The sequence below is a fragment of the Patella vulgata genome, chromosome 4, assembly GCF_932274485.2.
Source record: "Patella vulgata chromosome 4, xgPatVulg1.2, whole genome shotgun sequence".
Taxonomy (NCBI): domain Eukaryota; kingdom Metazoa; phylum Mollusca; class Gastropoda; family Patellidae; genus Patella; species Patella vulgata.
In genome coordinates this window covers 66,570,755-66,596,095 of record NC_065882.2, presented here as the reverse complement: position 1 = coordinate 66,596,095, position 25,341 = coordinate 66,570,755, and the positions used below count along the sequence as shown (strand labels likewise).

At 33.7% G+C, this 25,341-nt stretch overlaps 1 protein-coding gene across 1 annotated transcript; it reads left to right on the top strand.

Moving 5' to 3' along the window:
- The first annotated feature begins 13,643 nt into the window (after positions 1 to 13,643).
- Positions 13,644 to 25,137, top strand: LOC126817741 (receptor-type tyrosine-protein phosphatase mu). Its single transcript, XM_050544876.2, has 14 exons — positions 13,644 to 13,985; positions 14,337 to 14,376; positions 15,418 to 15,515; positions 15,828 to 15,950; positions 16,232 to 16,383; positions 16,942 to 17,077; positions 17,458 to 17,607; positions 18,057 to 18,156; positions 19,257 to 19,330; positions 20,003 to 20,137; positions 20,556 to 20,684; positions 21,308 to 21,462; positions 22,466 to 22,601; positions 22,935 to 25,137. Exons 3-14 carry the CDS (start codon positions 15,453 to 15,455, stop codon positions 23,007 to 23,009), a joined length of 1,428 nt encoding a protein of 475 aa, XP_050400833.1. The 5' UTR covers positions 13,644 to 13,985; positions 14,337 to 14,376; positions 15,418 to 15,452; the 3' UTR covers positions 23,010 to 25,137.
- The last annotated feature ends 204 nt before the right edge of the window (positions 25,138 to 25,341 follow it).

Here is a 25,341-nt window from a genome sequence, read left to right as displayed (position 1 = left end):
TGGTCGAGACTTTGGAAAACAATAACTCTCCTACTTTGATTGTTAGACTATAAGTAAAGATATACTGTTTGATTGTTCAATACTTTGTAAAAGATAATTTGTGATAAATTTATATGTGTCCTCTAATTATTTTCCTATTTCGGCGGGGGACATCAGCCTCACTGTTGGCTTGTTTATTATAATTCGACCTCATGTCAAATTACACATTCCTAATGATTGCGTACATGTCGACAGCTTAAAGCAATTAGCAGTATATATTAAACGTTAATATTACGTTTCTAAAGCAAAAATTTAATTACATAAAATTATATACAGACAAAATTTACCGTATACCGCCACTTTCCTAAAAAGTGTCGTATTCTTACTTTAACCTCATATTAAACTCGTATTAATGACTTTGCGATAATCTCACAATTTAACGAGCCAATAATTTTAGTGTTTTCCCACAACAACTCTAAGGCCTGGACTAAGGGCCTCAAAATTATATAGCTGAACACACATATACGAAACAACACAAAAACACAAATTAACGAATCCCAGTAGAAACCACGGCCAACTAGGAAACTAGAGTTAATCACTCACAAACTTCATCCTTAGCTCTGCCGTCTTTCCACTGCGACACGGAGACAACATTAGTTCCTTATTTTATTCCCTATTCCCTTTCCTTACCATTCCTTAGTTATATCAAAACATTTTATTTTTTAAAACCTACTCCCTAGAGACCCTCGATCACTTTAACTTTAATTTTACTCAAATTTACTACAGGTCATGTTAACCCGATAATATACATACCTATAGCTTGTCATATTATATTGTTTACTAAACTTGTCTATCAGAACCGATGAATGACTGTGATTTGTGCTCTATACAGTTAAATTTTAAATATTTAGTTTCTAATCAGATTTTAACATTAAATTAATATTATTTGGTCTGTAAACAAATTTAACACATTTAATTTACCAAACAAAATGTATTTACCCAATTTTTCGATTATCTTCACCATATTTCTTTTTTTCCACCAGAATTTTTCCTCTGTTGCTGGATTGTACAGATCTTTTTTTCTTCTTAACGTCTTCAAATATGTATTCTTCTTCTAAAGTGACTTCTTACCCCAAAGGTCGAAACTTCAGCACAGCACCAAATCGAATATGTAGCACCATAGGTCTTTTGTCTGACGTGGAGAGCGGGTAAGGGGAGCCGGTCGCCACATCCTACGTAGACCCATGCATCTTTTCTTACTACATATTTCTGTAGCCTTGTGATCGTCTAGAATTTGTCTCTAGCTGTCTTTACTTTTGCTTCACGTTGTGTATTTACTTCTTACAGTTTCTTAAGACGTTTGTCTTACCAGGAATAACAATGCGACAAGCATAACACAAATTGCAATACTAGCTAAAACCATTTCTCTACACTAGCCAGCCTCGCGGCTGTCTAGGAACTCAGATGGAAGCTCTCTGGAATCTAATGGAAGTCTAACGAATTCTCACAAGTATGATAGTTTTGTAGCTGTGGGTTTTGGACGTTCAATTATCTAATTGGTCAAATATCATGTAAATAAGTATAGAGATTGGTCAAACAAGCTAAATGATGCAATCGTAATTTTCCGTCTCATGTTTCTCGACACAATCTATCCTTGAACTCAGACCCTCTTTCCTGTTATTCTCACGCTATTTCATAAACAGTTAATTTGCGTTTTAAATAAACTCATACCTTAATATACTGACAATAGAGAATAATTTGTAAAGATAAAAAATGTTGTTTAACCCATCTTATTTCTCTATTCCTTGTCTATAAATTTAAAAACAATGTCGCAACGACGATAGTGCTACATGAGACGAACAAAAGAGGTCCACGTGTGTACTCGTTGGCGTGCGCGTAAATAAACCCTTGACATGGGAATTCGAGGTAATCATATGCGGAAACACCGCTGTCTGTGAAATATTCCTCCACAGCACATGCGTTGCGTATGCCCGTCTTCATTGACTCGGTTGGCGTAGAAATATAGGACGTTCAACCCCATTTTTAATTTCGATATTCATTTCATACACAATTATGTACACGTTTCTAAAATAAAATAAAAATAACTAGTTTAATGATCTTTGGGCTGGGTACACCAATGAATGAACGATTATAATAGACTCAGTTTGTATACTTGCACTTGTAAATAAAATAAAAATAAGTAGTCTAATCATTTTTGGGGTTGGTATAGCAGTGTTTGAATAATTTTGTTGTTGAAATAATCTTAACCTTTCTTTGTATTTTATTGATCATAAATCCTTTGTGCTGCACACTTCTATCTGGATGGTAAATATGTTAACCGTTATTCACGTTCTTTGTGAAACTATTAAACTGGTGATCGGCTTAGGTTACAGCATTACAGTCATCCAACTTGCCAGATACTGGAACAGTTAATGCGGATCTTCTAGACTGAAATGTTTCTAAAAATTTACGAAGATTATCTTCAAAAAACACGGGATACTACTTCTCATGTGTGTAGGAAGTATACTTTATGATTTGTGTAACATGCTGTGATAAATATAATTTGATAAATATATTGTATGTTACAGATCAAGAGAGATTACAAGGTTTTGAGATAAAGATAAGTTCCGGTGATGAGTGTAATGAATCAGGATTTACATCAGCTACATCATGTTATGTAAATACACCACCAACAGAACAAGATGTATATACTATAGAAAGCTGTAATCAACAACCATCTACATCTTTATCTGCTAGAACAGTATTTATCAATGTTACTGGTATACTTACATTATGTGAAGTTAAATTATATACAGGTCAGTCCCCTTATTTTATTTACAGGCTTATCCGATTTTCTTAGTGAGAAAAGTCAAATTTTTTGTAAATTTCAAACTCAGTAATAAATAAAAAAGAAATATACGATATTTCAGGGGTTTCAAGTAAGAAAATAACATATCTCTTTCCTTTTGAATCTTTAGCGTAATCTCATCTACCCGTGTGAAACAAAAACGACAAAATACAAATTTCTGATTTCATCTTGTACTCATTTAGTCAAACCTTGTAACTGTTAATCTCTGGCATATATCTTGCTACGTTCTGCGGCTACATGTAATACTGAGATAAATTCACTTTCATACATTAAAGTGTATGCACTGCTTTCTGTTTATTGTAATATTGCAGCTCTAATAGTTCATTATAGTAAATGACAATACAGTAATCTTACACGGACTGGTACAGAATACAGAAAAAATAATTATTTTTTCAGGTTGTACAGGAGATGATTGTGAGTGTGATGATAACTGTGAGTCTTGTATTGTAACAACAGGTGTCTGTAACTCATGTAAATCTGGTTGGTTTGGTACAAACTGTCTACAACAATGTTCTACATGTATGACATGTAATAAATCAGATGGTACTTGTAATGATTGTATTAATGGTAGATCTGGTATAAACTGTGAGAAGTCATGTATAGTTACTAACTGTATAGGTAACTGTGATAGGAATACAGGACAATGTACCACCTGTACACAAGGTTACCATGGTGCCAACTGTCAATCAAGCTGTAATGGTGGTTGTCTAAACAGTTACTGTAATAAAGATACTGGTGAATGTACTTCTGGGTGTAGATCAGATTTTACTGGTAGTAAATGTGAGACATGTGTACAAGGTAGATACGGTACCAACTGCCAACAGAACTGTAATGATGGCTGTCTAAACAGTTACTGTAATAAAGATACTGCTGTATGTACGGATGGATGTACCAGCGGAAGATATTCACCAAACTGTGCAGCATCATGTACAGTTACTTACTGTGTCGGTAACTGTAATAGGACTACAGGAAAATGTACTAGCTGTAGACAAGGTTACCATGGTGTCAACTGTCAATCAAGCTGTAATGGTGGTTGTCTAAACAGTTACTGTAATAAAGATACTGGTGAATGTACTTCTGGGTGTAGATCAGATTTTACTGGTAGTAAATGTGAGACATGTGTACAAGGTAGATACGGTACCAACTGCCAACAGAACTGTAATGATGGCTGTCTAAACAGTTACTGTAATAAAGATACTGCTGTCTGTAGGGATGGGTGTATCAAAGGAAGATATTCACCAAACTGTGGATCCCAGTGTACAGTTACCAACTGTGTCGGTAACTGTAATAGGACTACAGGAAAATGTACTAGCTGTACACAAGGCTACCATGGTGTCAACTGTCAATCAAGCTGTAATGGTGGTTGTCTAAACAGTTACTGTAATAAAGATACTGGTGAATGTACTTCTGGGTGTAGATCAAATTTTACTGGTAGTAAATGTGAGACATGTGTACAAGGTAGATACGGTACCAACTGCCAACAGAACTGTAATGATGGCTGTCTAAACAGTTACTGTAATAAAGATACTGCTGTATGTACGGATGGATGTACCAGCGGAAGATATTCACCAAACTGTTCAGCATCATGTACAGTTACTTACTGTGTCGGTAACTGTAATAGGACTACAGGAAAATGTACTAGCTGTAGACAAGGTTACCATGGTGTCAACTGTCAATTAAGCTGTAATGGTGGTTGTCTAAACAGTTACTGTAATAAAGATACTGGTAAATGTACTTCTGGGTGTAGATCAGATTTTACTGGTAGTAAATGTGAGACATGTGTACAAGGTAGATACGGTACCAACTGCCAACAGAACTGTAATGATGGCTGTCTAAACAGTTACTGTAATAAAGATACTGCTGTATGTACGGATGGATGTACCAGCGGAAGATATTCACCAAACTGTGCAGCATCATGTACAGCTACTAACTGTATAGATAACTGTGATAGGAATACAGGAAAATGTTCTAGCTGTAGACAAGGTTACCATGGTGCCAACTGTCAATCAAGCTGTAATGATGGTTGTATAAACAGTTACTGTAATAAAGATACTGGTGTCTGTAGGGATGGATGTACCAGCGGAAGATATTCACCAAACTGTGAAACACCATGTACAGTTACTAACTGTGTAGATAACTGTGATAGGATTACAGGACAATGTTCTAGCTGTAGACAAGGTTACCATGGTGCCAACTGTCAATCAAGCTGTAATGATGGTTGTATAAACAGTTACTGTAATAAAGATACTGGTGTCTGTAGGGATGGATGTACCAGAGGGAGATATTCACCAAAATGTGGATCCCAGTGTACAGTTACCAACTGTATAGGTAACTGTAATAGGTATACAGGAAAATGTACTAGCTGTACACAAGGTTACCATGGTGCCAACTGTCAATCAAGCTGTAATGATGGCTGTCTAAACAGTTACTGTAATAAAGATACTGGTGAATGTACGGATAGATGTACCAGCGGAAGATATTCACCAAACTGTCAATCAACATGTACAGTTGCTAACTGTGTAGATAACTGTGATAGGAATACAGGAAAATGTTCTAGCTGTAGACAAGGTTACCATGGTGCCAACTGTCAATCAAGCTGTAATGATGGTTGTATAAACAGTTACTGTAATAAAGATACTGGTGTCTGTAGGGATGGATGTACCAGCGGAAGATATTCACCAAACTGTGAAACACCATGTACAGTTACTAACTGTGTAGATAACTGTGATAGGATTACAGGACAATGTTCTAGCTGTAAACCTGGTTGGTATGGTATAAACTGTGAACATAGATGTTCTAGTAACTGTACTGGAGAATGTAATAAATCAACAGGTAGATGTACAGAATGTAAACCAGGAATATTTGGTGATGAATGTAATACACCATGCCCCCTTAACTGTTTTGATAATTGTACTAGAATAGGTGGTATATGTAATGGCTGTAAAGCTAATACAGTCGGTCTATTTTGTAATTATACATGTGGGACTGAATGTCTACCAATTACAGATGGGACACAAGAAACATGTGATAGAAATGGTACATGTACTGAATGTATTGTGGGAAGATATGGTGATGAATGTGATAAGAACTGTAGTACAACATGTGATGGTAGATGTAGTAGGAGTAATGGTAGATGTACTGAATGTATTGTAGGAAGATATGGTGATGGGTGTGATTTGAATTGTAGTACAACATGTGATGGTAACTGTAGTAGGAGTAATGGTAGCTGTACTGAATGTATTGTAGGAAGATATGGTGATGGGTGTGATTTGAATTGTAGTACAACATGTGATGGTAGATGTGATAGAAGTAATGGTATATGTAGTTTATGTATTAAAAGATACAGTGGCGACACCTGTGATAAAGATTGTAATGAAAACTGTACTATTTGTAATCAAGATGATATCAACAACTGTTCTCAATGTAACGATGGAAAATATTATGGAACAGCATGTAATTACACATGTAGTTTAAACTGTAAACATGGTTCCTGTTATCAAGAGAACGGAGATTGTACCGGTGGCTGTGTGGAGGGTAAAATGGGAACGGACTGCTCTAAAAGTAAGATATGTATACCTCCAATTAGTATTTACTCTTTCATAAATATAACCAAGATACGTGGGGTTTAATTCGAAAAATAATTGTGCAACCGATACTGTTTTCAAGATGTCTATTTGGGCTATTTAGAAAGTAAACGTAATATATAGTTCCATAAACGTCAAAGTGGCTGGGGGTGGGGTGGGGGTGTGGTGGAGGGGACGGGGATTTAGACAATATCCACTTCTACATTTCATTTTACAGTATGTTTAAAACACATGTAAAGCTTGGGGGCTCTTGATTCGAGTTTGTCTAGTACCTGAAACTATTCTTTAAAGTAAGCAGATGTATTATGACATCCCTTTAACAAGGGATGAGTAGTCAAGTACAAATACTTCTATATAAATCCACACCAAATGTCCTCCTTTTGAAGATATATATCTTCGGTGTGGATATTCCAAAACTTCTAGAAAACGTCATCGATTCAAATCACCTATTTCATAAATAGTTATAAAATGTAAGAATCGTGAAATTCAGGAAAGGTGATATAACATCTTTACCCATTCGTATAGTATAGCCTACATGTATGTATACAGGGTGTAAATTATTTCAGATTGTACTTGGGGATTTTATGGTGAGAATTGTAACAGAACCTGTGGAAATTGTGCTCAGAATGCATCATGTGAGATAACCAGAGGAAGTTGTGGTTTAGTTGGATGTATAGAAGGTTATACAGGAGATACTTGTCATGCTATTAAACGTAAGATATATATTAAAATTGATTTCAAAATCATAGTAGTCATGCATGTCATACCTACACAGTGGATTTTTTTTATCTGAGATCTAAGAGGATATGCGTAATGTGAATCCATACCTAACTGTACATTCCTGGTTTCTCTGTAATTTCATAGTTGACTGAATCCAGAGATGGGATTGACTATATATCTGAAGATGCATTGATATATCATATCGTGATGTCGGCAATCCTAATTTTTCAGGAGGAAGTAAAAACTAAATAAAGCAGTATCCACAATTTTTAATTAATCAACTTTGTGTAGACGATTTACTGCTGATTAAGACAAGAATTTCCACTTTTGACGTATGACCCTTTAGTTTTCATACAATATTTTAGATTTATAACACTGATAGAATTTAGAAGCGAATACCACCTTTCAGCTTGTAGTAATGCAGGTATGCAGTGTTCGCAATATGTGGAAAGCAGAAAAAGGCAAAATTGCTAAGTGATCCGTTTAGATAAATGAGACACGTTATATTTATGTCTGCGTTCCATCTATTCCGCGTCCCCAATAAAATTAAATTAAGGTGGTTCATGCCAAGTGTACCATCGAATGAATAGATCATATTTTACGGCTTTGATCTCTTTTAATACAAGTTGTGTTATCTTGTGTGAATGTTGGATGATTTATGTTGATGCTAGTTCTTTGGGTCGCTGTAGATCGATTGTATGTGTTGCTTAGTTTGTGATATCCGTGAATGACTGTCGGTAGATCTCTTTGGATGGTTGTTGGATGATCTCTTTTGAAGGAAGTTGTGTGACATCCTTGGGTGAATGTGGGGTGATCGCTTTGGATTCCGTTTGTGTGTTCCTGGCTTGAATGACTATTAGGCCGTCTATTCTGTAAATTGGTGACTTTGTGGGGATTTCCTTTGAAGACCGTAGTATGGTCCCCTCGGATGCTAGTAGCTGGGTCATTTCTTTGATCTCCTTTCGTGACAGTTGTGGAGTTTCTTTGCGTGACTAGTTGTGTGATCTCTTTCAATGCTTGTGGCATTTCATTGGTTAACAGTTTATTGCATGCTTGTCGGCTTAGGGCTGATCATGTACGATAAAGTTGTTTTCGTTTCAGTGGTATCGGCGAGACGTTTGTTGCAGGCGGATGATGCTATGTAGGACAGGGGAAGGCGTAGACTTAACATCATTGTTACTTCTGGCAAGATAAATTAAACCTCTCCTTCTTGTAAAATACTGCTTTAACTCGAAGTAAATGAATAATAAGCGGCTAAATTTCGATGCAAAGTCAACACAAATATAAGACATTGAAATATTTCCAAACTCTCCCAAGTCAAATATTTACTTAGTATATTCTTAAGACTACTTTTGCAGTTCTGTTACACAGTACTTGAAAATTATTCTAATTTATAAAACAAAGAATCATAATAAAGTGATTCTATCTTCAATCACGTTTATCTTGTTATGTGTTGTTTTAAGTCCTTTTAAAACATCGATAATTATGTGCTTTATTAGAATAACTTACTATCAATAAAACCAGACGTTTGGGTATTTTTAGAAGACGGTGCACACAAAATTTGTAATCGAAAAAAAGCCTATTTTGAGTAAAATTCGACTAGGGAGGTTTCTGAATCATGTCGATAAATTTTGAAGATTGAATTTGGTAATTTGCAACATGTTTAATGGATCATAAATAATCAAAGTCTTTGCCTACGAAGAACGGTAAACCTATGGGGTCCTAAACTCCTATTTCAGATATTTATTGAATAAAATATTTGTTTATAAATTGATATATTATCTTATAGCAGAACAAATGAAACGCAAATAGAATTGTGAGGAGATCAAATCAAATCGAAATCCTCGGAATGGACTTTAACTGAACTCTGTGTTTAATATTCAGACTATTATAAATCTTGACTCTAGTCAATTCTCACTACAAATAACATGAAGAACAGAACTAAATGTTCTATAAATAATAATAATAGTGAAATTTTAAAGGGATTCTTCCTCCATGTTTTATTTCAGCTCCCGGGCCTGATTCTCTTATTTTACCTGTTGTTGTATCGGTTGTTGTAGTTGGTATTGTTGTTTTAGTTATTGTCGGTGTGGTTATGTTCAAAAGGTAAGAATTCTTTTTATAAATATATGGTTTCTACAAATAAATATAGTTTCATAACATCTGAGACCACTGCTCATTTCAGAAGTTAACATAGATTGCAAACTTTTATTTTGTGTGACATTTTTATTCCATTGGATTTAATGTTGTTTTCAAATATATAATACTATTTTATTAAAATTCGACATTAAGTTTTTCTCATTGACGGAAAGTAATTTATCTATTACATAAAATATCTATTGCAGAAAAAGAAATAAAAGTAATACACCAAGGCTAGAATCTGAAGATAATAAATATGAGAACTTCAGTTTGACGAAATCGATTATTAAAAACGATACATCAGGTAAAATCGAACTTGACGGATCACAAACACAGATTATTGCTGTTTTGGCATTTAAAACTGATAATATAATATGAAAATGTTTCACGGTACATTATGTGAGATTTGGATAAAGAACTGTCGGCTCTCGCTATAGCAATATAAAATAGTCAATTACTTCATTCTGGGCGAAGTTATAACTGTTTGAAGAAAAGCGTGGGATCGATTTTTATTGCTACAGTTGTTACGATAATAAACAGTCTTGATCATCCATTTTCAATTCGATTATTAAATCGCAATCGTGTTTCAATGCGTGCATATTCACAACCAATCGATGGTTTATAGAACTGATTATGAGCTTGGCAGGTGAATAAATGTCTAATGCATCTTTAAAATGGATTGCCGAACAACATGATGGCCACAAACGAGGGAATATTTAATTATTAATCTCTAATTTAATCCTGTAAATCAGGTTTTCCAATTATCTGAAAAAATTATTATTTTATTTAAAGAGTTTGTTTTAATTATGGCCTTTATTAAGTTGGGGGGAGAGGGATATTGTTTCTGTGAATACCATATTTATAATGAAAGTTATTTATATACGATTGATATTTACAGACGAAGATAATACTCGCGAATCGGTTTACGTAAATGAAGCTGTTTATGTTTCTCATATTATAGAACAAGTCATAGATAATGGAGAATCTGTTTATGTTAATGATGTCAGATCAGATGTCTTTGTTAATGATGCTAGTCTTTATCAGAACATCCAAATTACACGATCCAAAACTTGTATCGATCTGAAGGATTTGTGGGAAACCATTCAAAGAAAAAAACAAGAAAAATCTTTCAAACCAGAATATCAGGTAAATTGAATACACAAATTAGGCCATTTTGGGACTAACATATGGTTCGGTTTCATTCAATAATTAGCAATGGGAGGAAACCGGAGGACCCGGAGAAAACCTAAGAGGTTGGAGAGGTGACCCTACTCCTTGTCACATACAAGCAGGGAATCGAAACCACGCCACTTGACTCAATGACAGACCTTATGATTTCACCCGCACGCGTTAACCATAGTAAATGCGATCGTTCTTGTATATAGACAATCTCTATTAGTAGTAAGTGTAGTTGAATCACACTACATATAAACAACCAGAAACCCAGAAGACAAACCCAGTGACACGACACATGTTACAATGGACAGGACAAGCAAAAAACTACAATAGTATTGCCAAATCAGACAAACAATCGTTCCTATATTATAATTGTAACTTTCTAATCTATGCACATGATCTATTGTTGACCAGAGTAATTGTTATTTATGGTCTATTCTAGGATTAATCGATGGTGTTACAGATTGATCATTGATTTATATTTACTTATGGTTTCATTTATTTTATCTACGATAAAAGCTGGCAGATCTATTGTAGATTCCATAATGTTAAATAATGAAATATAGAATATAAAACAAAATGAAACTAAACCAGTTTGGTTAACCAACTTGTATTGAGCGGAACACAATTTTTATGGAAAAACAATCACTGGTTTGTAAACATATAGCATGATGTTTCTATAAGTGTTCTCTTACCGTTATCAATAACAATAAGAGAACACTTATAGAAACATGTTATAAGTTTACAAACCAGTGATTGTTTTCTAGATAAATTGTGTTGCGTTTTATTGTGCTCAATCGTTAGTTAAATGCAACTCAAGGACTAATTGAGCAGGCTGTATCCAATTAAACGTAACATCGGATGTACTGATGTCCAAAAGAAAGTATACACACTAAAAGTATGACTAAGTTTTGTTTAGATTAAAAACATTTGACAAAACATTACTGAGTTTGTCTCTTGCGTCCAAACTCAACATTTCTAAGCAAAATAAAAATGTGAAACAAATTGACATTCTACCCAAATACCGTATACCACGGAAAAACGACTTTGGTTGATGTAGCACAAAATGCACAGTGTATACTTTCTTTTGGACATTAGTACATATATAATGTTTTAAAAAATTTGTCGTTGCTAACCATTGTTTATCACCAATCATCCATGCACAAGCGCGTTCTTTTATCCATAGCGCCAAAATTATTGCGAAATATGGTCGACAATGCCAGATATGTTATAGATATGCATATTCTGTATAGTATCATATCTAAAATTTAAATGATTTCATAAAGAATTGACAAAATTATGGATAAGTGAAAAATTGACAAATCAGCATAATTATGCATTCAATATTGAGGCATATATATATTTCATAGTTTGTTAGTTTATATATTCTATAATATTTATCCAAACGTGGGAGCCACGGTGGCTAGGTGGTTAAGACGCTGACTTGCTAGCCTGGAGGTCGAGTGTTCGATCCCTGCATTGGCCTAGAAAGTTCATCTGGATTTTCCGACGTGGTTTCCCCTTGTCAGTGGTGCAGAACGGAGGGCCTGACAAGGACAACTGTCTAGTCCTTCGGATGATTCGAAAAACCGAGGTCCCGTGTATACATTGGAATGCACGTAAAAGATCCCTTGGCAGTTGGAATTCGATATAAGAGTAGGCGATAGTGCCGCTGCCCGGGCAAAAATTTCCCTCATAGCACACTGTATGGCATATGCCCGTCTTCATTAGCCCAGTATAGGAGCAGAACAGTAGGACGTTAAACCCCATTTCATTTCATTTATCCAAACGTAACTATTCTTACATATGATAAGTAGAATAATTATATAGATTTATCTTATATTGCTTCATGTCGGTAAATTTATTTCGTATCTTGATTCTTGTTTGTTATTTTATCAGGCTTATTGATGCACAAATATGGTTTGTTGAGACACACATGGGTTTTTACAACCTGCATATCGTCTTTAATTTTCATTCAATTGAACTACATAATTTATATATGATATATCTATCTGTCACGCGTTGTCCGTAGCTGTTATAAAAGTTGATCATGCGTAAGGTATAGTTCTTACTTGTCGGTATTACGCCGCTTTTTAAAAAAAAAAACATTAATCATTGGATATGATATGTAGAATATTATATACAATATATATTTCCTTAGCGGTGGCTTATTGCAATACCTTGGGCGCTTTTGAAAAAAGAACGCTCTTGTTGGCTCTTGTCCGTAATTAGTAGGACTTTTTTTTATTATTTACAAGAAACTACCAAAAGACTTGTGTTCACCAGTTGATGTTTGTATGAACGATGTAAATCGACCTAAAAATAGATACAGAAATATATGTGCATGTAAGTGTTAGATCTATTAACACGATTTGTAACATGGACGGGAAATCTTCCTTTGTTCTTTTCGTTGAATAAGCAGATTGTTTTCCCTCTAGTAAGATTGGGTGAAGCTAAACCGTGCAATAACTAGACATGTTCAATGTTATTGCACTCTTTTGCTGGTTTACACTAGTTTTAGTAGAAATCATATAGAGAAGTGGGGTGGGTTTTCTGTGCAATAATAACAAGCATGTTCAGCAGGTGTCAATGTTACAAGTCATTTATAACACTCTTCATTCGTTAACAGGTTTAAATCGACCTGCGGTCTCGAAGTTTAAACATGTTAACTCATGAAAGCCGTGCTATAAATATAACTTGAATTAAATTCAAGTACATTCTTCCTTGTTGAATTCACAAAAACACCTTTTTTTCCTAAATAGAAACATAATACAATGTAATCTGAAACACATTAATCTTTTCATGAATAAAATTTATATAAGGAAACTCGTGACTGCCTTTTTGTTAGCCATTCCTTTGTTGTCGACAATAGAATATTGATAAATACAAAATAATTGTGCAGTTAGTCGTGGTTATTTGTTCAATACTCCATTTAAATATTAAATATCTACTTGTATTTCAGTTGATCACACACGGGTGAAACTAGATATTGAAAATGATGACCCCACTTCAGATTATGTCAACGCCTGTTATATTACTGTAAGCTAAACACATCAATAAGTATATTACTCGGTCAGATACATATACATATTTTTATATTTTTAGATGTTAGAAATGTTTGCTACGTGTATAGCTTACATTATTAACTGTCTTATTGCTGTTTTAAGCCGACCGTGCACAGTCTGTGTAGAAAGGTAGGAAGTTAAACCCCATCTCAATTCATTTCTTTTAAGCTGGTATTAAGAAATGAAATGTAATAAGGTTTAACGTCCTACTTACCTGTACAGAATGGGCTAATGAAGAGGCCGATATTGAGAATAATAAATTCTTCCACACCTAGTATTATGACACATATTCTAGTATTACGGCTGGATTCTTTTCCTTCTTGTCACTTGATATGTTTGCTCCCGCTTTATAACCCATATAATAATAATAATAGTGTGTATTTATAATGCACACATTCCATTCGTGTATGCGCATGGCGCAATTGCCAGCTCTTCACATATACATATAATAAGGTATGCTCATTATTTTTTACGAATATGTCTTTCCTCTCGCTGTATAAACAATGATAATATTTGTTCATTATAATGTAGGGATATGACTGAATGAAATGGTTAATGGCGCGTCAACGTCAGCTCAAACCGTGATATATTGCGCCAAATATATAGTGATGTTACACGAGACAATGTAGGAATATGTTTCTACGCCCACCTTATAAACCATATAATATGTTCATTATTTGTAGGGATATATCTATGGTCTCGCTTTATAAACCTTATAATAATATTTGTTCATGAATTTTAAAGAAATGTCGTTAACCCCGTTTTATAAACTATATGATAATAATATGTGTTCATTATTTGTAGGGATATGGAAACATCAAGAATAAATACATCGCGGCACAGGGTATCATTTTTTTTTTTTTTTTCATTTTTATATATTGTAATTGAAACCTTCAAATGGGCGTTATACATACGAATCTGATTGTACAAAACGGAATTTGTGCAAGCCTAACAACGTTCGCATAGCACATAGAATAAATTATGCTAATTTTGTACGGTGAAACATTCAGGCGAACCCATTCGCCATCGAATTTCGCCTAGTGTGTCTGGAACTGTGACACTCACCCGATCTTCGATGTCCATAAAATTCGTAAAGAGTGTTCCATATTTCCGACGAAGTTACTCGGGCAACGCAGAGTACTCAAAAGGCGAAAATGTCGCATGAAATTAATTGTGTCTTTGGCATTAAGAATCAAATGTCTGGTGTATAGAAACAGTAATGCCTGGGATACACTACGCAAATTTTTAGGTCGAACCATTCGGGCCATATCTTCGCCAGTGAGTTTCGCCTAGTGTGTCTGAACCTTCGCCCGACTTTCGCCAATATCAATATGGTTCAGCTCGTGTGTTCACTCCGGCGAAGATGACGCGAACCCTAGAATTCATCAGCAAATCAAAACCGTTCCAGGTTTCTCATGACAAACCAAATGGCGACCTCCAATGACACAGCGTGGATAAAAGTACATCGAAGCAAGCGTGAACTTAGTTTAAGGCGACTTATCCGAGAGATGTAGATCCACTCAGATGTCTGGGTAACTTCGGCGGCGAAAACATTGACCAAACTACATCCGAATTAAATTCGCGTAATTAGTCCCAGGCTTTATTATTCAAAAGTAATAATTTTCGACAATATGTTGTGTTTTAATGTGCTCAATCGCTAAATGCCACCCAAGGATTAAATATATTTTGACGTCAATCTCTCCTGATAGAATGTGCTCCAAAATTGTTCATGTTCTATTATGTTAATCGCCAACCCCTTTGAAAGCAGTAATGTTTAATATTTAATATACATTGCAAATTATTGACTAATTTCAATAATATGGACCATCTGATGTCATATTTTGACATTAGCTTTAATAAATATATTTAAATATATAATATATAGGACCTAATGATGTGAACATCAATGAGTTTGTTAGGATGCTTTGGGATGTTAAAACAGGAAAGATTGCTATGGTTACTAATCTACACGAAGCCGGTGGTGTAAGTTTAATATGGATGTTTTAAAATACAACATATTTTATCTTTTGATTATTAGAAATATATTATTTTAATTATTTTATAATAAATTGATTGTTAGAAATAGATTATTTTAATTGTTTTATAATAAATAGATTGTTAGAAATAGATTATTTTAATTATTTTATAATAAATTATTTGGCTATAATGTTACAAGTTAATTTGATCGGTTATAGAATAGTTTGAATGATGTATTGTAAACTGGTTCAGCCCAATTTTTGAAGAGAGCCGAAAGCAAAATTTTAATTTATTTATTTACTTTCTTTCGAATCACAGATGAAATGTTTAAAATACTGGCCCACGATCGGCAAGGTAAAGACTTTCAGAAAGATAAAAATTGAACTGATTGAAGAGGATGTATTGGCCCATTTTACTATTAGGACATTGAAAATAACGAAAGTAAGTAGCCTAAGCTAATCCCGTGGTTTTCTCTTTAGTATCGTTTCGGAAAATTCTTCTTCTTCTTTTTCGTCTTCTTCTTCTTCAATTTGTGATGTATTCGAGCCATCGATGACGGAATTGGTATTTTGATAAAATACTAGCAAGGAGCCAAAGGGGTCTTTGTATTCTGAGACAGGGATTCATACACCTAACTTCTATGAAAAGATTTAGCAAATACAACTATTGAATAGGCTGTAATTTCATGTTAAAAATATTTTATTTGAAAAAAAAAACTGTAGGATGGATGTGGATCTCGGACAATAAAACATTGTCATTATACATCATGGCCTGATAAAGGTGTCCCTACTGATATGGCGTCATTGGTAGAATTCAGAAACAAGATACTTAAAGTCAAATCACCACAACCAGGACCAATGGTGGTACACTGTAGGTTAGTTCGCTTTTAAATATTTAATATAAACCTGTTGTTATCAATAGAAGCCGATCTTATGGGGTCACTGTTATCTGTATGAGTATTTATTATCAGAGACTGATATCGTGGAGATGGGGTGTAGTGATGAAAACGAAACAGGGGATTAACCCTATAGTACATTGGTTTCGTTAATTCTGTGTTGTATAACAAAAGCGTGTTTGGAAATGCCATGATAATGTTTAATGCTCTGTCTTAATGTAAAGAAAACCGACCGTGAAATGAAATGAAACGGGGTTTAACGTCCTTAAGTTCTGCTCCAATTGGACTAATGAAGACGAAAAACCGATTCTCCTTGCCTTGCAGTTATTTTATCTTATCTCTATTTCGATTTATCCTTATGGTTCTAATGTCGGCTGTGTTATCGGAGATATATTGGCGTGATCATTGGTTGTTTACAGTACTCAGCATTGATAAAACCTGTCATATCTTATCTAAATTTGTTTTTAATCATATTAATTTGAGATACTATTAATATTAGATTAACCAATATATCTAAATCTGTTTCATGTTTTTCAGTGCTGGTATTGGACGAACAGGAACATTCTTAGCTTTAGATTATCTGATAGAAGAAGGTAAAGCTGAAGGTTCTGTTGATGTGTTTAAATGTATTTCACAGATGAGAAGAGAAAGAGTGAATATGGTTCAAACTGATGTAAGCTGAAAATCATTTTAAATTTTTCTTGATTTTTCATAGTAACCCACTATTTATACCATGTATTGTATTGCTGTGGGCTAAAATTAACTCAGTATTAATATGATGTTTGCAATAAGATTAAAATTAAGTCGGTATTAATAACACGTATGCTGCTTTCTATATAAAATCAACTCAGTATCACAACCATGTATAGGAATAAAATGAACTAGGTATTAATACCATGCAAGGTGTTCTTTTGGATTCAATTTTTAACTCAGTATTAGGTCTTTGTGGGAAAACACGCATCATGAAAGTCTAGTTTCTGGTTTAATGAAGCAAATTATCTGGTTCAGTATGTATTATTCTACAAGTTTATTTTTCTTGATAAATATTTGTAGGATCAGTATGTATTTCTACATGAAGCTATATTAGAATGGTATATAGCTGGTGATACTACAACTACTGTTACAGATTATCAAGGTGTTTATCAAGATCTTCTTAAAGTTAAACAAAGTTCTGGTAAATGTGAACTAGAAGAAAGGTTTGAAGTAAGTTCAGTATCATTATCCAATATTCAAGTATAAATAATATCCGTTTCAGTAACAAAGACAGAAAGAAAAAAATCTTGCTGTTCATGAGGATGATTACGGAGTTAGTGACAATACACAATAACAAGTAATTCAAATCCCTAATCTAATTTCATTATAAATTCTGACTTTGAAAAGAATACTTACTATTTTATTTCGAGTAGAAATAATATATCCCGGTTTGGATCAATGGGATTTATTTAATGACCTCGACAATTGGAACAAAACACAAATCCATCCACACAGTCAGTGTTTTTGCCAGCTATCTGGACAAATATTTCCAAGTTTCCACCCAGTTTAGGAAACGTTGAACACCATCCAGTTATGGTTCACGTCGCAAACTTAAGTTAAAGAAGTTTATATTTTACAAATTTGTGGCCATTAATATTGTTTACTATGTCTTATTGTAGATGATGGGCCAGGTTTGTCCAAAATATACAGACGCTGATTATTGTACAGCTTTACTGAAAGAAAATAAAATTAAAAATAGAGTGCCAACAATATTAGCGTGTACGTAATATTATTTCTTTTGAAATTTGAAATTTACTTTGACATGATGTCACCCTCATGTGGCTTTTAAAGCGTTTAATATGTATTACCGCGGGAGTAATCTCCCTTTATTTAGACGATTCATACATGTATATATAATGGAATAGGGCTTAATGTTATATATGTCTGCATCGACTGGGCTAATTAAGAGTAGCATACTCCATGCTACTACTAACTCATATTTCGATTTTTGACAGGAATCTTTATCGTGCTACTAGTGGTATAAACGGAACCCCGTTTTAATAGACCGATTTTCCTTGTCAGACCCTCCGTCCTTCGCCACTGATATGAGGAAATCAGACTGGAAATCCCGGGGAACTTCCTTGACTAACACCGAGATCGAACTCGGAACCTTCTGCTTTGCTTAATGGGTCAGAGCTATACCCACAGGGCCACGTTATTGTATAGACGTGTCACTCACTGCACAATAGATACGCCCAAACAAAACAGACCACAAAAAAGCATAATTGATAATATTCGGGTTTTAATTTTCATTCGTACTGCAGTATAATCCTTGCCAACCCATCACTTTTGCTGGCTTGACAGCTCCAGACAATAAAAAAATAGCCTTATTCTAAGTACTAGATGTGTTAGTGTCCTAGCTGTTGTGTAAATTATCAATTAAATCCTATTTTACTTGTCCAGAGGGTTCAGAAATATTTTTAAATCCAAGTAACATCTGAAAAGATTTACGTCAGGCTTTTCAAATCATTTAGTTGAATTTTTCCAATTTTTTTAAATTAGGTGTATTAAGATGAAATTTGTATCATCAATTAATTGGAATATTGTAAAATAGTACAATTTGTTGACCAGAATAAAGATTGGGACATATTATTCAGTTACAACAAGAGTGGTATTGAGCCTTTAAGGCAACGTTTACATTGTATGCAGAAACAGTCATAACTCCTAAAATAAATCTATGCCCACATCCCTTACGACATTAAATCAGCTTTCACATTATATGCCCCAACACCTGCATTGAAACGATCTAAGGTTAGTATAGTATTGTAGTTGATAACATCATTGAAATAAATAAAAATGATTAATTGATATATTTTTAGATGAAAATACTAGAATACTTTTGACGATACCCGTTCCTAATACATCAGATTATATCAATGCTGTTTATATACCAGTAAGTAATGATTTGTTTTCGCATCACATGGATTTTGTATACTGTTCTATATACTCAAACTTGGTGCGTACGTGTTTTTTGTGTACTGTTCTATACTCTAAAATGGCATGTTCATGTATTTAAGGATAGTGTTCAAATTATATTTGGAATGTGTTTAATAAGTTCTAGCACATATTGTAATATTTGTGAACACCAATATTGTCCCTTAATTGACACATACAATAAAAAATATTGACACGTGTACCCACGGACACAAATGCACTGTGTGTTGCGTCACGTTTTAGATATCAAAATGAGTATGCTTAATCGTTCTGATACATTATGAAACCGAGCGATTTTAGAATGTATGAATACGGGAAAAGCTTTTATACTGGGTTCCAGCCTTGCGAATGATGCCAGGTCGCCCATTTAGGCTACACATTAGTAAAGACCCGGAGCTCTAGATAAAGACTTATCAATACGTACTCTAGAAAACAGTAGGCAAAGAATTGAAGAGGTGTTGTGGAATCTACTTCAGTCCATGGCGATAGGCATAATCCTCGGTGACCTATCTGGAGCAATAGCATGTACAGGATATAGGTTTTGATGACATATGATACCACCTCTCATGTATTTCAGATGAGTACTTAATTAGATGATATTTCTTGTGTAATTTTGAATTATAATTTGTAGAGTTACAGAAAGAAACGAGCTTATATATTAACACAGACACCATTACCTAATACTGTTATAGATTTCTGGAGAATGGTTGTTCAAAAGGAATCTCAAACAATCGTTCACATGGATCATGGACAAGATAAAACTAAGGTAAAATGGATATGGTTTATAACTATCCTGACAAGTTATAGAATTTATTAGTATTCTGTAATCTTAAAAGTATAGGCAATGGGGAAGTCGTTAAGGTGGTAGCTACTTTTTTTTAACAACATTCGTTAATCCCAACAGTCATACGCACCAGGCTATCAAATTATTTCATCATTTACCCAAGGACTGTTTCACGGACCGAAAACCATTAACAATTATTGATCATTCAAAATGGGTGCTGTAATTTTGTATCCACACCGCCCATAGATTTTATAGATTGTAATTTGGGAATATGTAGGAATATATTAATTAATTTTAAAACGTGATCACGGTATGTTCTGAGCTTCACTAGCTGGGCTAGAAAATGTCGGCTACGTGATGTTAACTACTTTATGACTATGTATATATAATATTTGTTTAGGGTATTGGTCAGTATCTACCAAGAGATAAACCACTAACCTGTGACCCCTTTACTATAACTAAAACAGAAGAAATACAACATGAGTTTTATACAATTATAACATGTCAGGTTACAAGTACGTCACAAGATGTAAGTTGAGTATTAGATATTTAGGATTAAGTTTGTTCTAGCTTTGTAGATACAATCACTGCACAGCCAAGCCTAGCACACACGAACGGTTTTGTATTTTCATTTAGTAGACAAATCGCTCGTGTGTGCACCATTGCAACGAATATCGACTGTGTGTCATCAGCGAGAGTTTCCAAATATCAAACACCTTTCGTTTTCGGTAACAACGAATTGCTCATCGATCTAATGTAGCGTACAGCAGGCAAGCTCTCGTGGAACAATTTTTGTGCCAGACACATTTTGACAAGTCACATAATAGTCACTATTCACTCAACTGCTATGACAATACGTCATTTCAAAGTTCAAACCAAGAAGTTAGGCACAATAACATTGAGTAATCATTATAATTTAGTGGTGTGAATAAAATTTATCGCTGCATGTGATCAAATCATTTTTATAATAAATATAGTTCATTTGGGAAACGAGACAAGTGTGTATCTTTTAGAGACATTTTCAGAAGATTACACCACCAACATTCTTACAAAGTTCGGTAAATATTCTGGCAAAACTTGGGGCAGTTTTGTACGTTTACGTTGTATGAAATGATGTCACCTGTATGAGATGTTTTTTTTATATTAACACAGAATGAGATAGATCATACGGTTAGAATCTACCAGTGTACATTCTGGAAAGGTGAGGAAACCACACCTAAATCATCTACTCCATTTTTCACCCTGTTGGAACACATTCAGTCATGGACATATGATCAAAAAGAAAACCCAATTATTGTACACTGTCGGTAAGTTAAAATATACATGTGTTGTATAGTAAATTGTTTCTAATAAGGTTATGAAATGAAATGGGGTTTACCGTCTTATTGTCTGCACCAACTTGGCTAATGAAGACGGGCATACGTACACCATAACGTCTATTCTGCTCGGAAAGCGACGTTTCTACCTACTCTTTATGGAATTCCAACCGTCAGGGGCTCTTTTACAAGTACGCATATGAGTACACATGTGGGCCTTGTTTTGTCGCCCATCCGAACAATTAGAGGCTTTTCGGTCTGCACCACTGCCATAAGGGAAAGCAGGCAGAAAATCCCGAGAATTCCTGTTTATACCGTAGCCCCCATATAGGGTTATAACAACACAGGGTATTATTTTATGGATACACAATTAATGAGTTTAACCAAATTCTACCCTGTGACAAAATTAGTACACAGGGTACAATTTTATAGATACACAATTACTGAGTTTAATCAAATTGTATCCTGTGACAAAATGCCTATCAAAGAAGAAGGTTATAACACTGTATCAGATAGTTGAATTATTTAGGAAGCAAACATGTAACTGTTTTTAGAAGGGTCACTTTGATTAGTTGATTTAAATCAGTTCATGGCAAAGTTTGATACGAAAATATAATTAACATTCACTTTTAACTTGTTGTACATTTATCAGTAAATCATATTGTTGTGATATGAGATACCAGAAAGTTAAAAGGGGAATAACTCACAATTCGATCAGTATTTTGTGACCCTAACCCCATTCCCTTCTGTCATCACCCTTACATACACACCTTTCTCCCATGTTAGCCACACTGTTTGAAATTAAGAAACCTTCTAAAAACCAGGAACCCACTTTACAAATGAATTTATTATAGTTCCCAGTCATTTTGATTTCGTGGATTTACATAATTTTCATCAAAGTCCTCGGATTACTTTATCTAAAGGAAATAGTAAATCGCAATTTGTATGGGCATTGAAGAACTGTAAGTATGAAAATAAACTAATTTGTTTTTAGAAATGGAGTGAACAAGGGAGGACTATTCTGTGTTCTGGCAGCCATTTTAGAACGACTAACTTTAGAACAAGACGTCAGTGTGTTACAGACTATAATACAGCTTCGAGTATCCAGACCACAGATTATTACTTGTTACGTGAGTATGCACATGCTTTTCAAATTACATCAATTATTGCAAATCATTGTTTTTCTCCTATTTCTGATAAAATTAATCAATGTGGTTCTGTGTAGCATTTGTTAAAATTCATGGCATGGACATTGCACCAGCAGCCCTGTCACCTTCCAGAACATTTCAGAACATTTTTAATCGTGTCGACAATGTATGCAGCGTAATCGGGAGCCTGACAAGCCCCGTTTGTGTTTTCTTACCCCCCCCCCCCACCCCGTACACTCCCTAATTATCAAAATTCACAGTAGTACCTTAGGTTTTGATTTTAGTCCCTAATAAATTAATATTATTTATTTTCAGGACCAAGTGAAATTTTGTTTCGATTCTGTTGGTAATTATCTGGATAATTTCTCAATGTATGCCAATTCTTGTTGATTATAACTAAATTATAATATGTATCGTATAATCAGCCAATTCTTATTTATTACTTTAGTGGGATGGTGCCATTGTTATATATTTGTTTGGGATTTTTTTTTCTTTTCTGCTTTTATGTAGATGTTATGCTTTGTACAAGTTTTGTTTTATTATTTAAAGTTTATACTAATCAATGTCCACATAATGTATACATAGCTATCTTGTAATTACAAGATAGCTATATTGTAATTATAGGGTAATCAGACTTTTGTTGGGGTTTTTTTTTTTCATTTTTTTATTGACCCTAATAGTCTTCCGTACTTAGGTATGTGCTGAAATGATTATATTTTTTTATGCATATTATGTTTTATAAATATTTTCAATATATTATATTTTGATAAGACTATTATATTTGGTTAAAAATATTATATTTGGTTAAAATATCATATTTGGCTGAAACTATTATATTTTGCTAAACCATTATATTTAGTTAAAACTATTATATTTTGCTAAAACTATTGTATTTTGCTAAAACTATTGTATTTTGCTAAAAATTTTATATTTTGTTAAAAACTGTTATATTTTGCTGAAACTAATATGTGTTAATATCATTTAAAGTAGTTATGTCTCTAACTCAATATCATCCAAAATCTTCGACATTGAAAACACGAATTATTTGTCAATTTACATCAACATTGATGTTGTGATCTTACGGGGAAAAGATGGCCTTCTGATATCCAATAATTAAGACAAAATAAACATTTTACCGTTGGTACACGAATCGTGTACCATGATGCATTTCAGTGTCATTTTTAACAAGGGACTCGTAGAAAGAGGCTAGATATATTCCACAAGTCATGTCGAACGGTGACGTCATATTCTTATCTGGAGAGCACGCGCAATAAATACTATCGGTATAGAGTGGAATAACCAGACGTTAGAGATTGCCATTGGATTGAGACTTCTGGCATATTTCGCGGAACATAACTGATTAGAAATTGCAGTAAAACAGAAACGATTGAATGTAAATTAGTTTATATACATTTACATTATATTATTATATGTGTTGCGACCCATTTGTGTCAATTTCTAGATCCAAAATATTAGCGAGTTAGCTCCTTAAAATCCACATTATTTAAACTATATTTTGTTTTGTTATATCCTTTATATTTTGTTAAATCTATTATATTTTGCTAAAGCATGTTTTATAAGAATAAACATAGACATGTTAAAATACCAAAATAAAAACGAAGTCACTATGTACCGTTCAGTATGAATACTGGGTCTGAAGCAAAGTTAATTTTTTTTTTGTTTCCATTTGATTTCTTTGTGAGTAGATAAAAACAAAGTTTGTACAACACCAGAAAATTGTGAGTTTATAGTAAATATTATCGGGGTTTATTTTTCTTCATTTTTTTTTATTTCATATTGTATTTTATGCCATTTGTAAATTATTTTATTAGCTTATTTTAAGTTATGATTCGGTGCTTCTTTTATTTATTTGAATTAAATATTTTTACTTTGTTTATGTCACATGTTTTTTTGTTAAATAATAGTTTTTAAGTTATAAGTAGTATATATTTCCAGGAATTACTGTCTCTTTCATTGTGGAAGGCATGCATGTAGGGACGGGTTACACAGTAAACCAACCAAAATTAAACCCAAATTATTTTATAACTGTTAGTTGAGCTAACTTTTTCTCTATCATGAGGTTCTTACCTACATACCTGCACCCTTCAGCATAAGGTCATCAAAGATAATCATATTTTTAAAACATTGGTCCAAGGATTATAATGAATGTTGTGTTCACTTGTAATTAACATTCTAAAGTAAATTTTGTCCAGTTGAAGTTTACATTAGTGTTATTGCGTATACCCCCAATTCTAACGTAAGTTATATTCATATTAAGTTCACATTAGTGTTTATCCCGTATGCTCCAGTAATATTTGATTTAATTTGTATCCACTAACATCTACGGACGGATATTATTTAACCTGTCTATAATACTGTACCCAGGATTATTTGGTGATTAGTTAATTTAAACTATTATTTTCTTTTACATATTTTATCTAGATGTAAAGATTTTAAATTTAAAATAAATCTTAAGTTATTATTATTTTTCGAAGAAAATAAAATGCTGTAAATTATATATACCTGTGTTATTGGTATTGTGTATGTACACACGGCGGGAACGGTTGATTTTTACCAGTATTCGGTAAGAATGTAGTTCATTCCGATACTAATCTCTCTCTCTTGTTGAATTGCGAGTTTTTGGTAAATATTCGTGTCTTCGAGGCAAAAAACAGGGTTAGGAAGCTGGTTACGGTAATACGTACGGCGTAGTATAAATGAA

Excerpts from the sequence above, each read along its gene's own strand:
- LOC126817741 (XM_050544876.2), top strand. The coding sequence starts at position 15,453 with ATGCTTTGGGATGTTAAAACAGGAAAGATTGCTATGGTTACTAATCTA. Across the intron at positions 17,608-18,056 it reads AACTAGAAGAAAGGTTTGAA|ATGATGGGCCAGGTTTGTCC; the intron begins GTAAGTTCAGTA and ends GTCTTATTGTAG. Across the intron at positions 20,138-20,555 it reads ATGGACAAGATAAAACTAAG|GGTATTGGTCAGTATCTACC; the intron begins GTAAAATGGATA and ends ATATTTGTTTAG.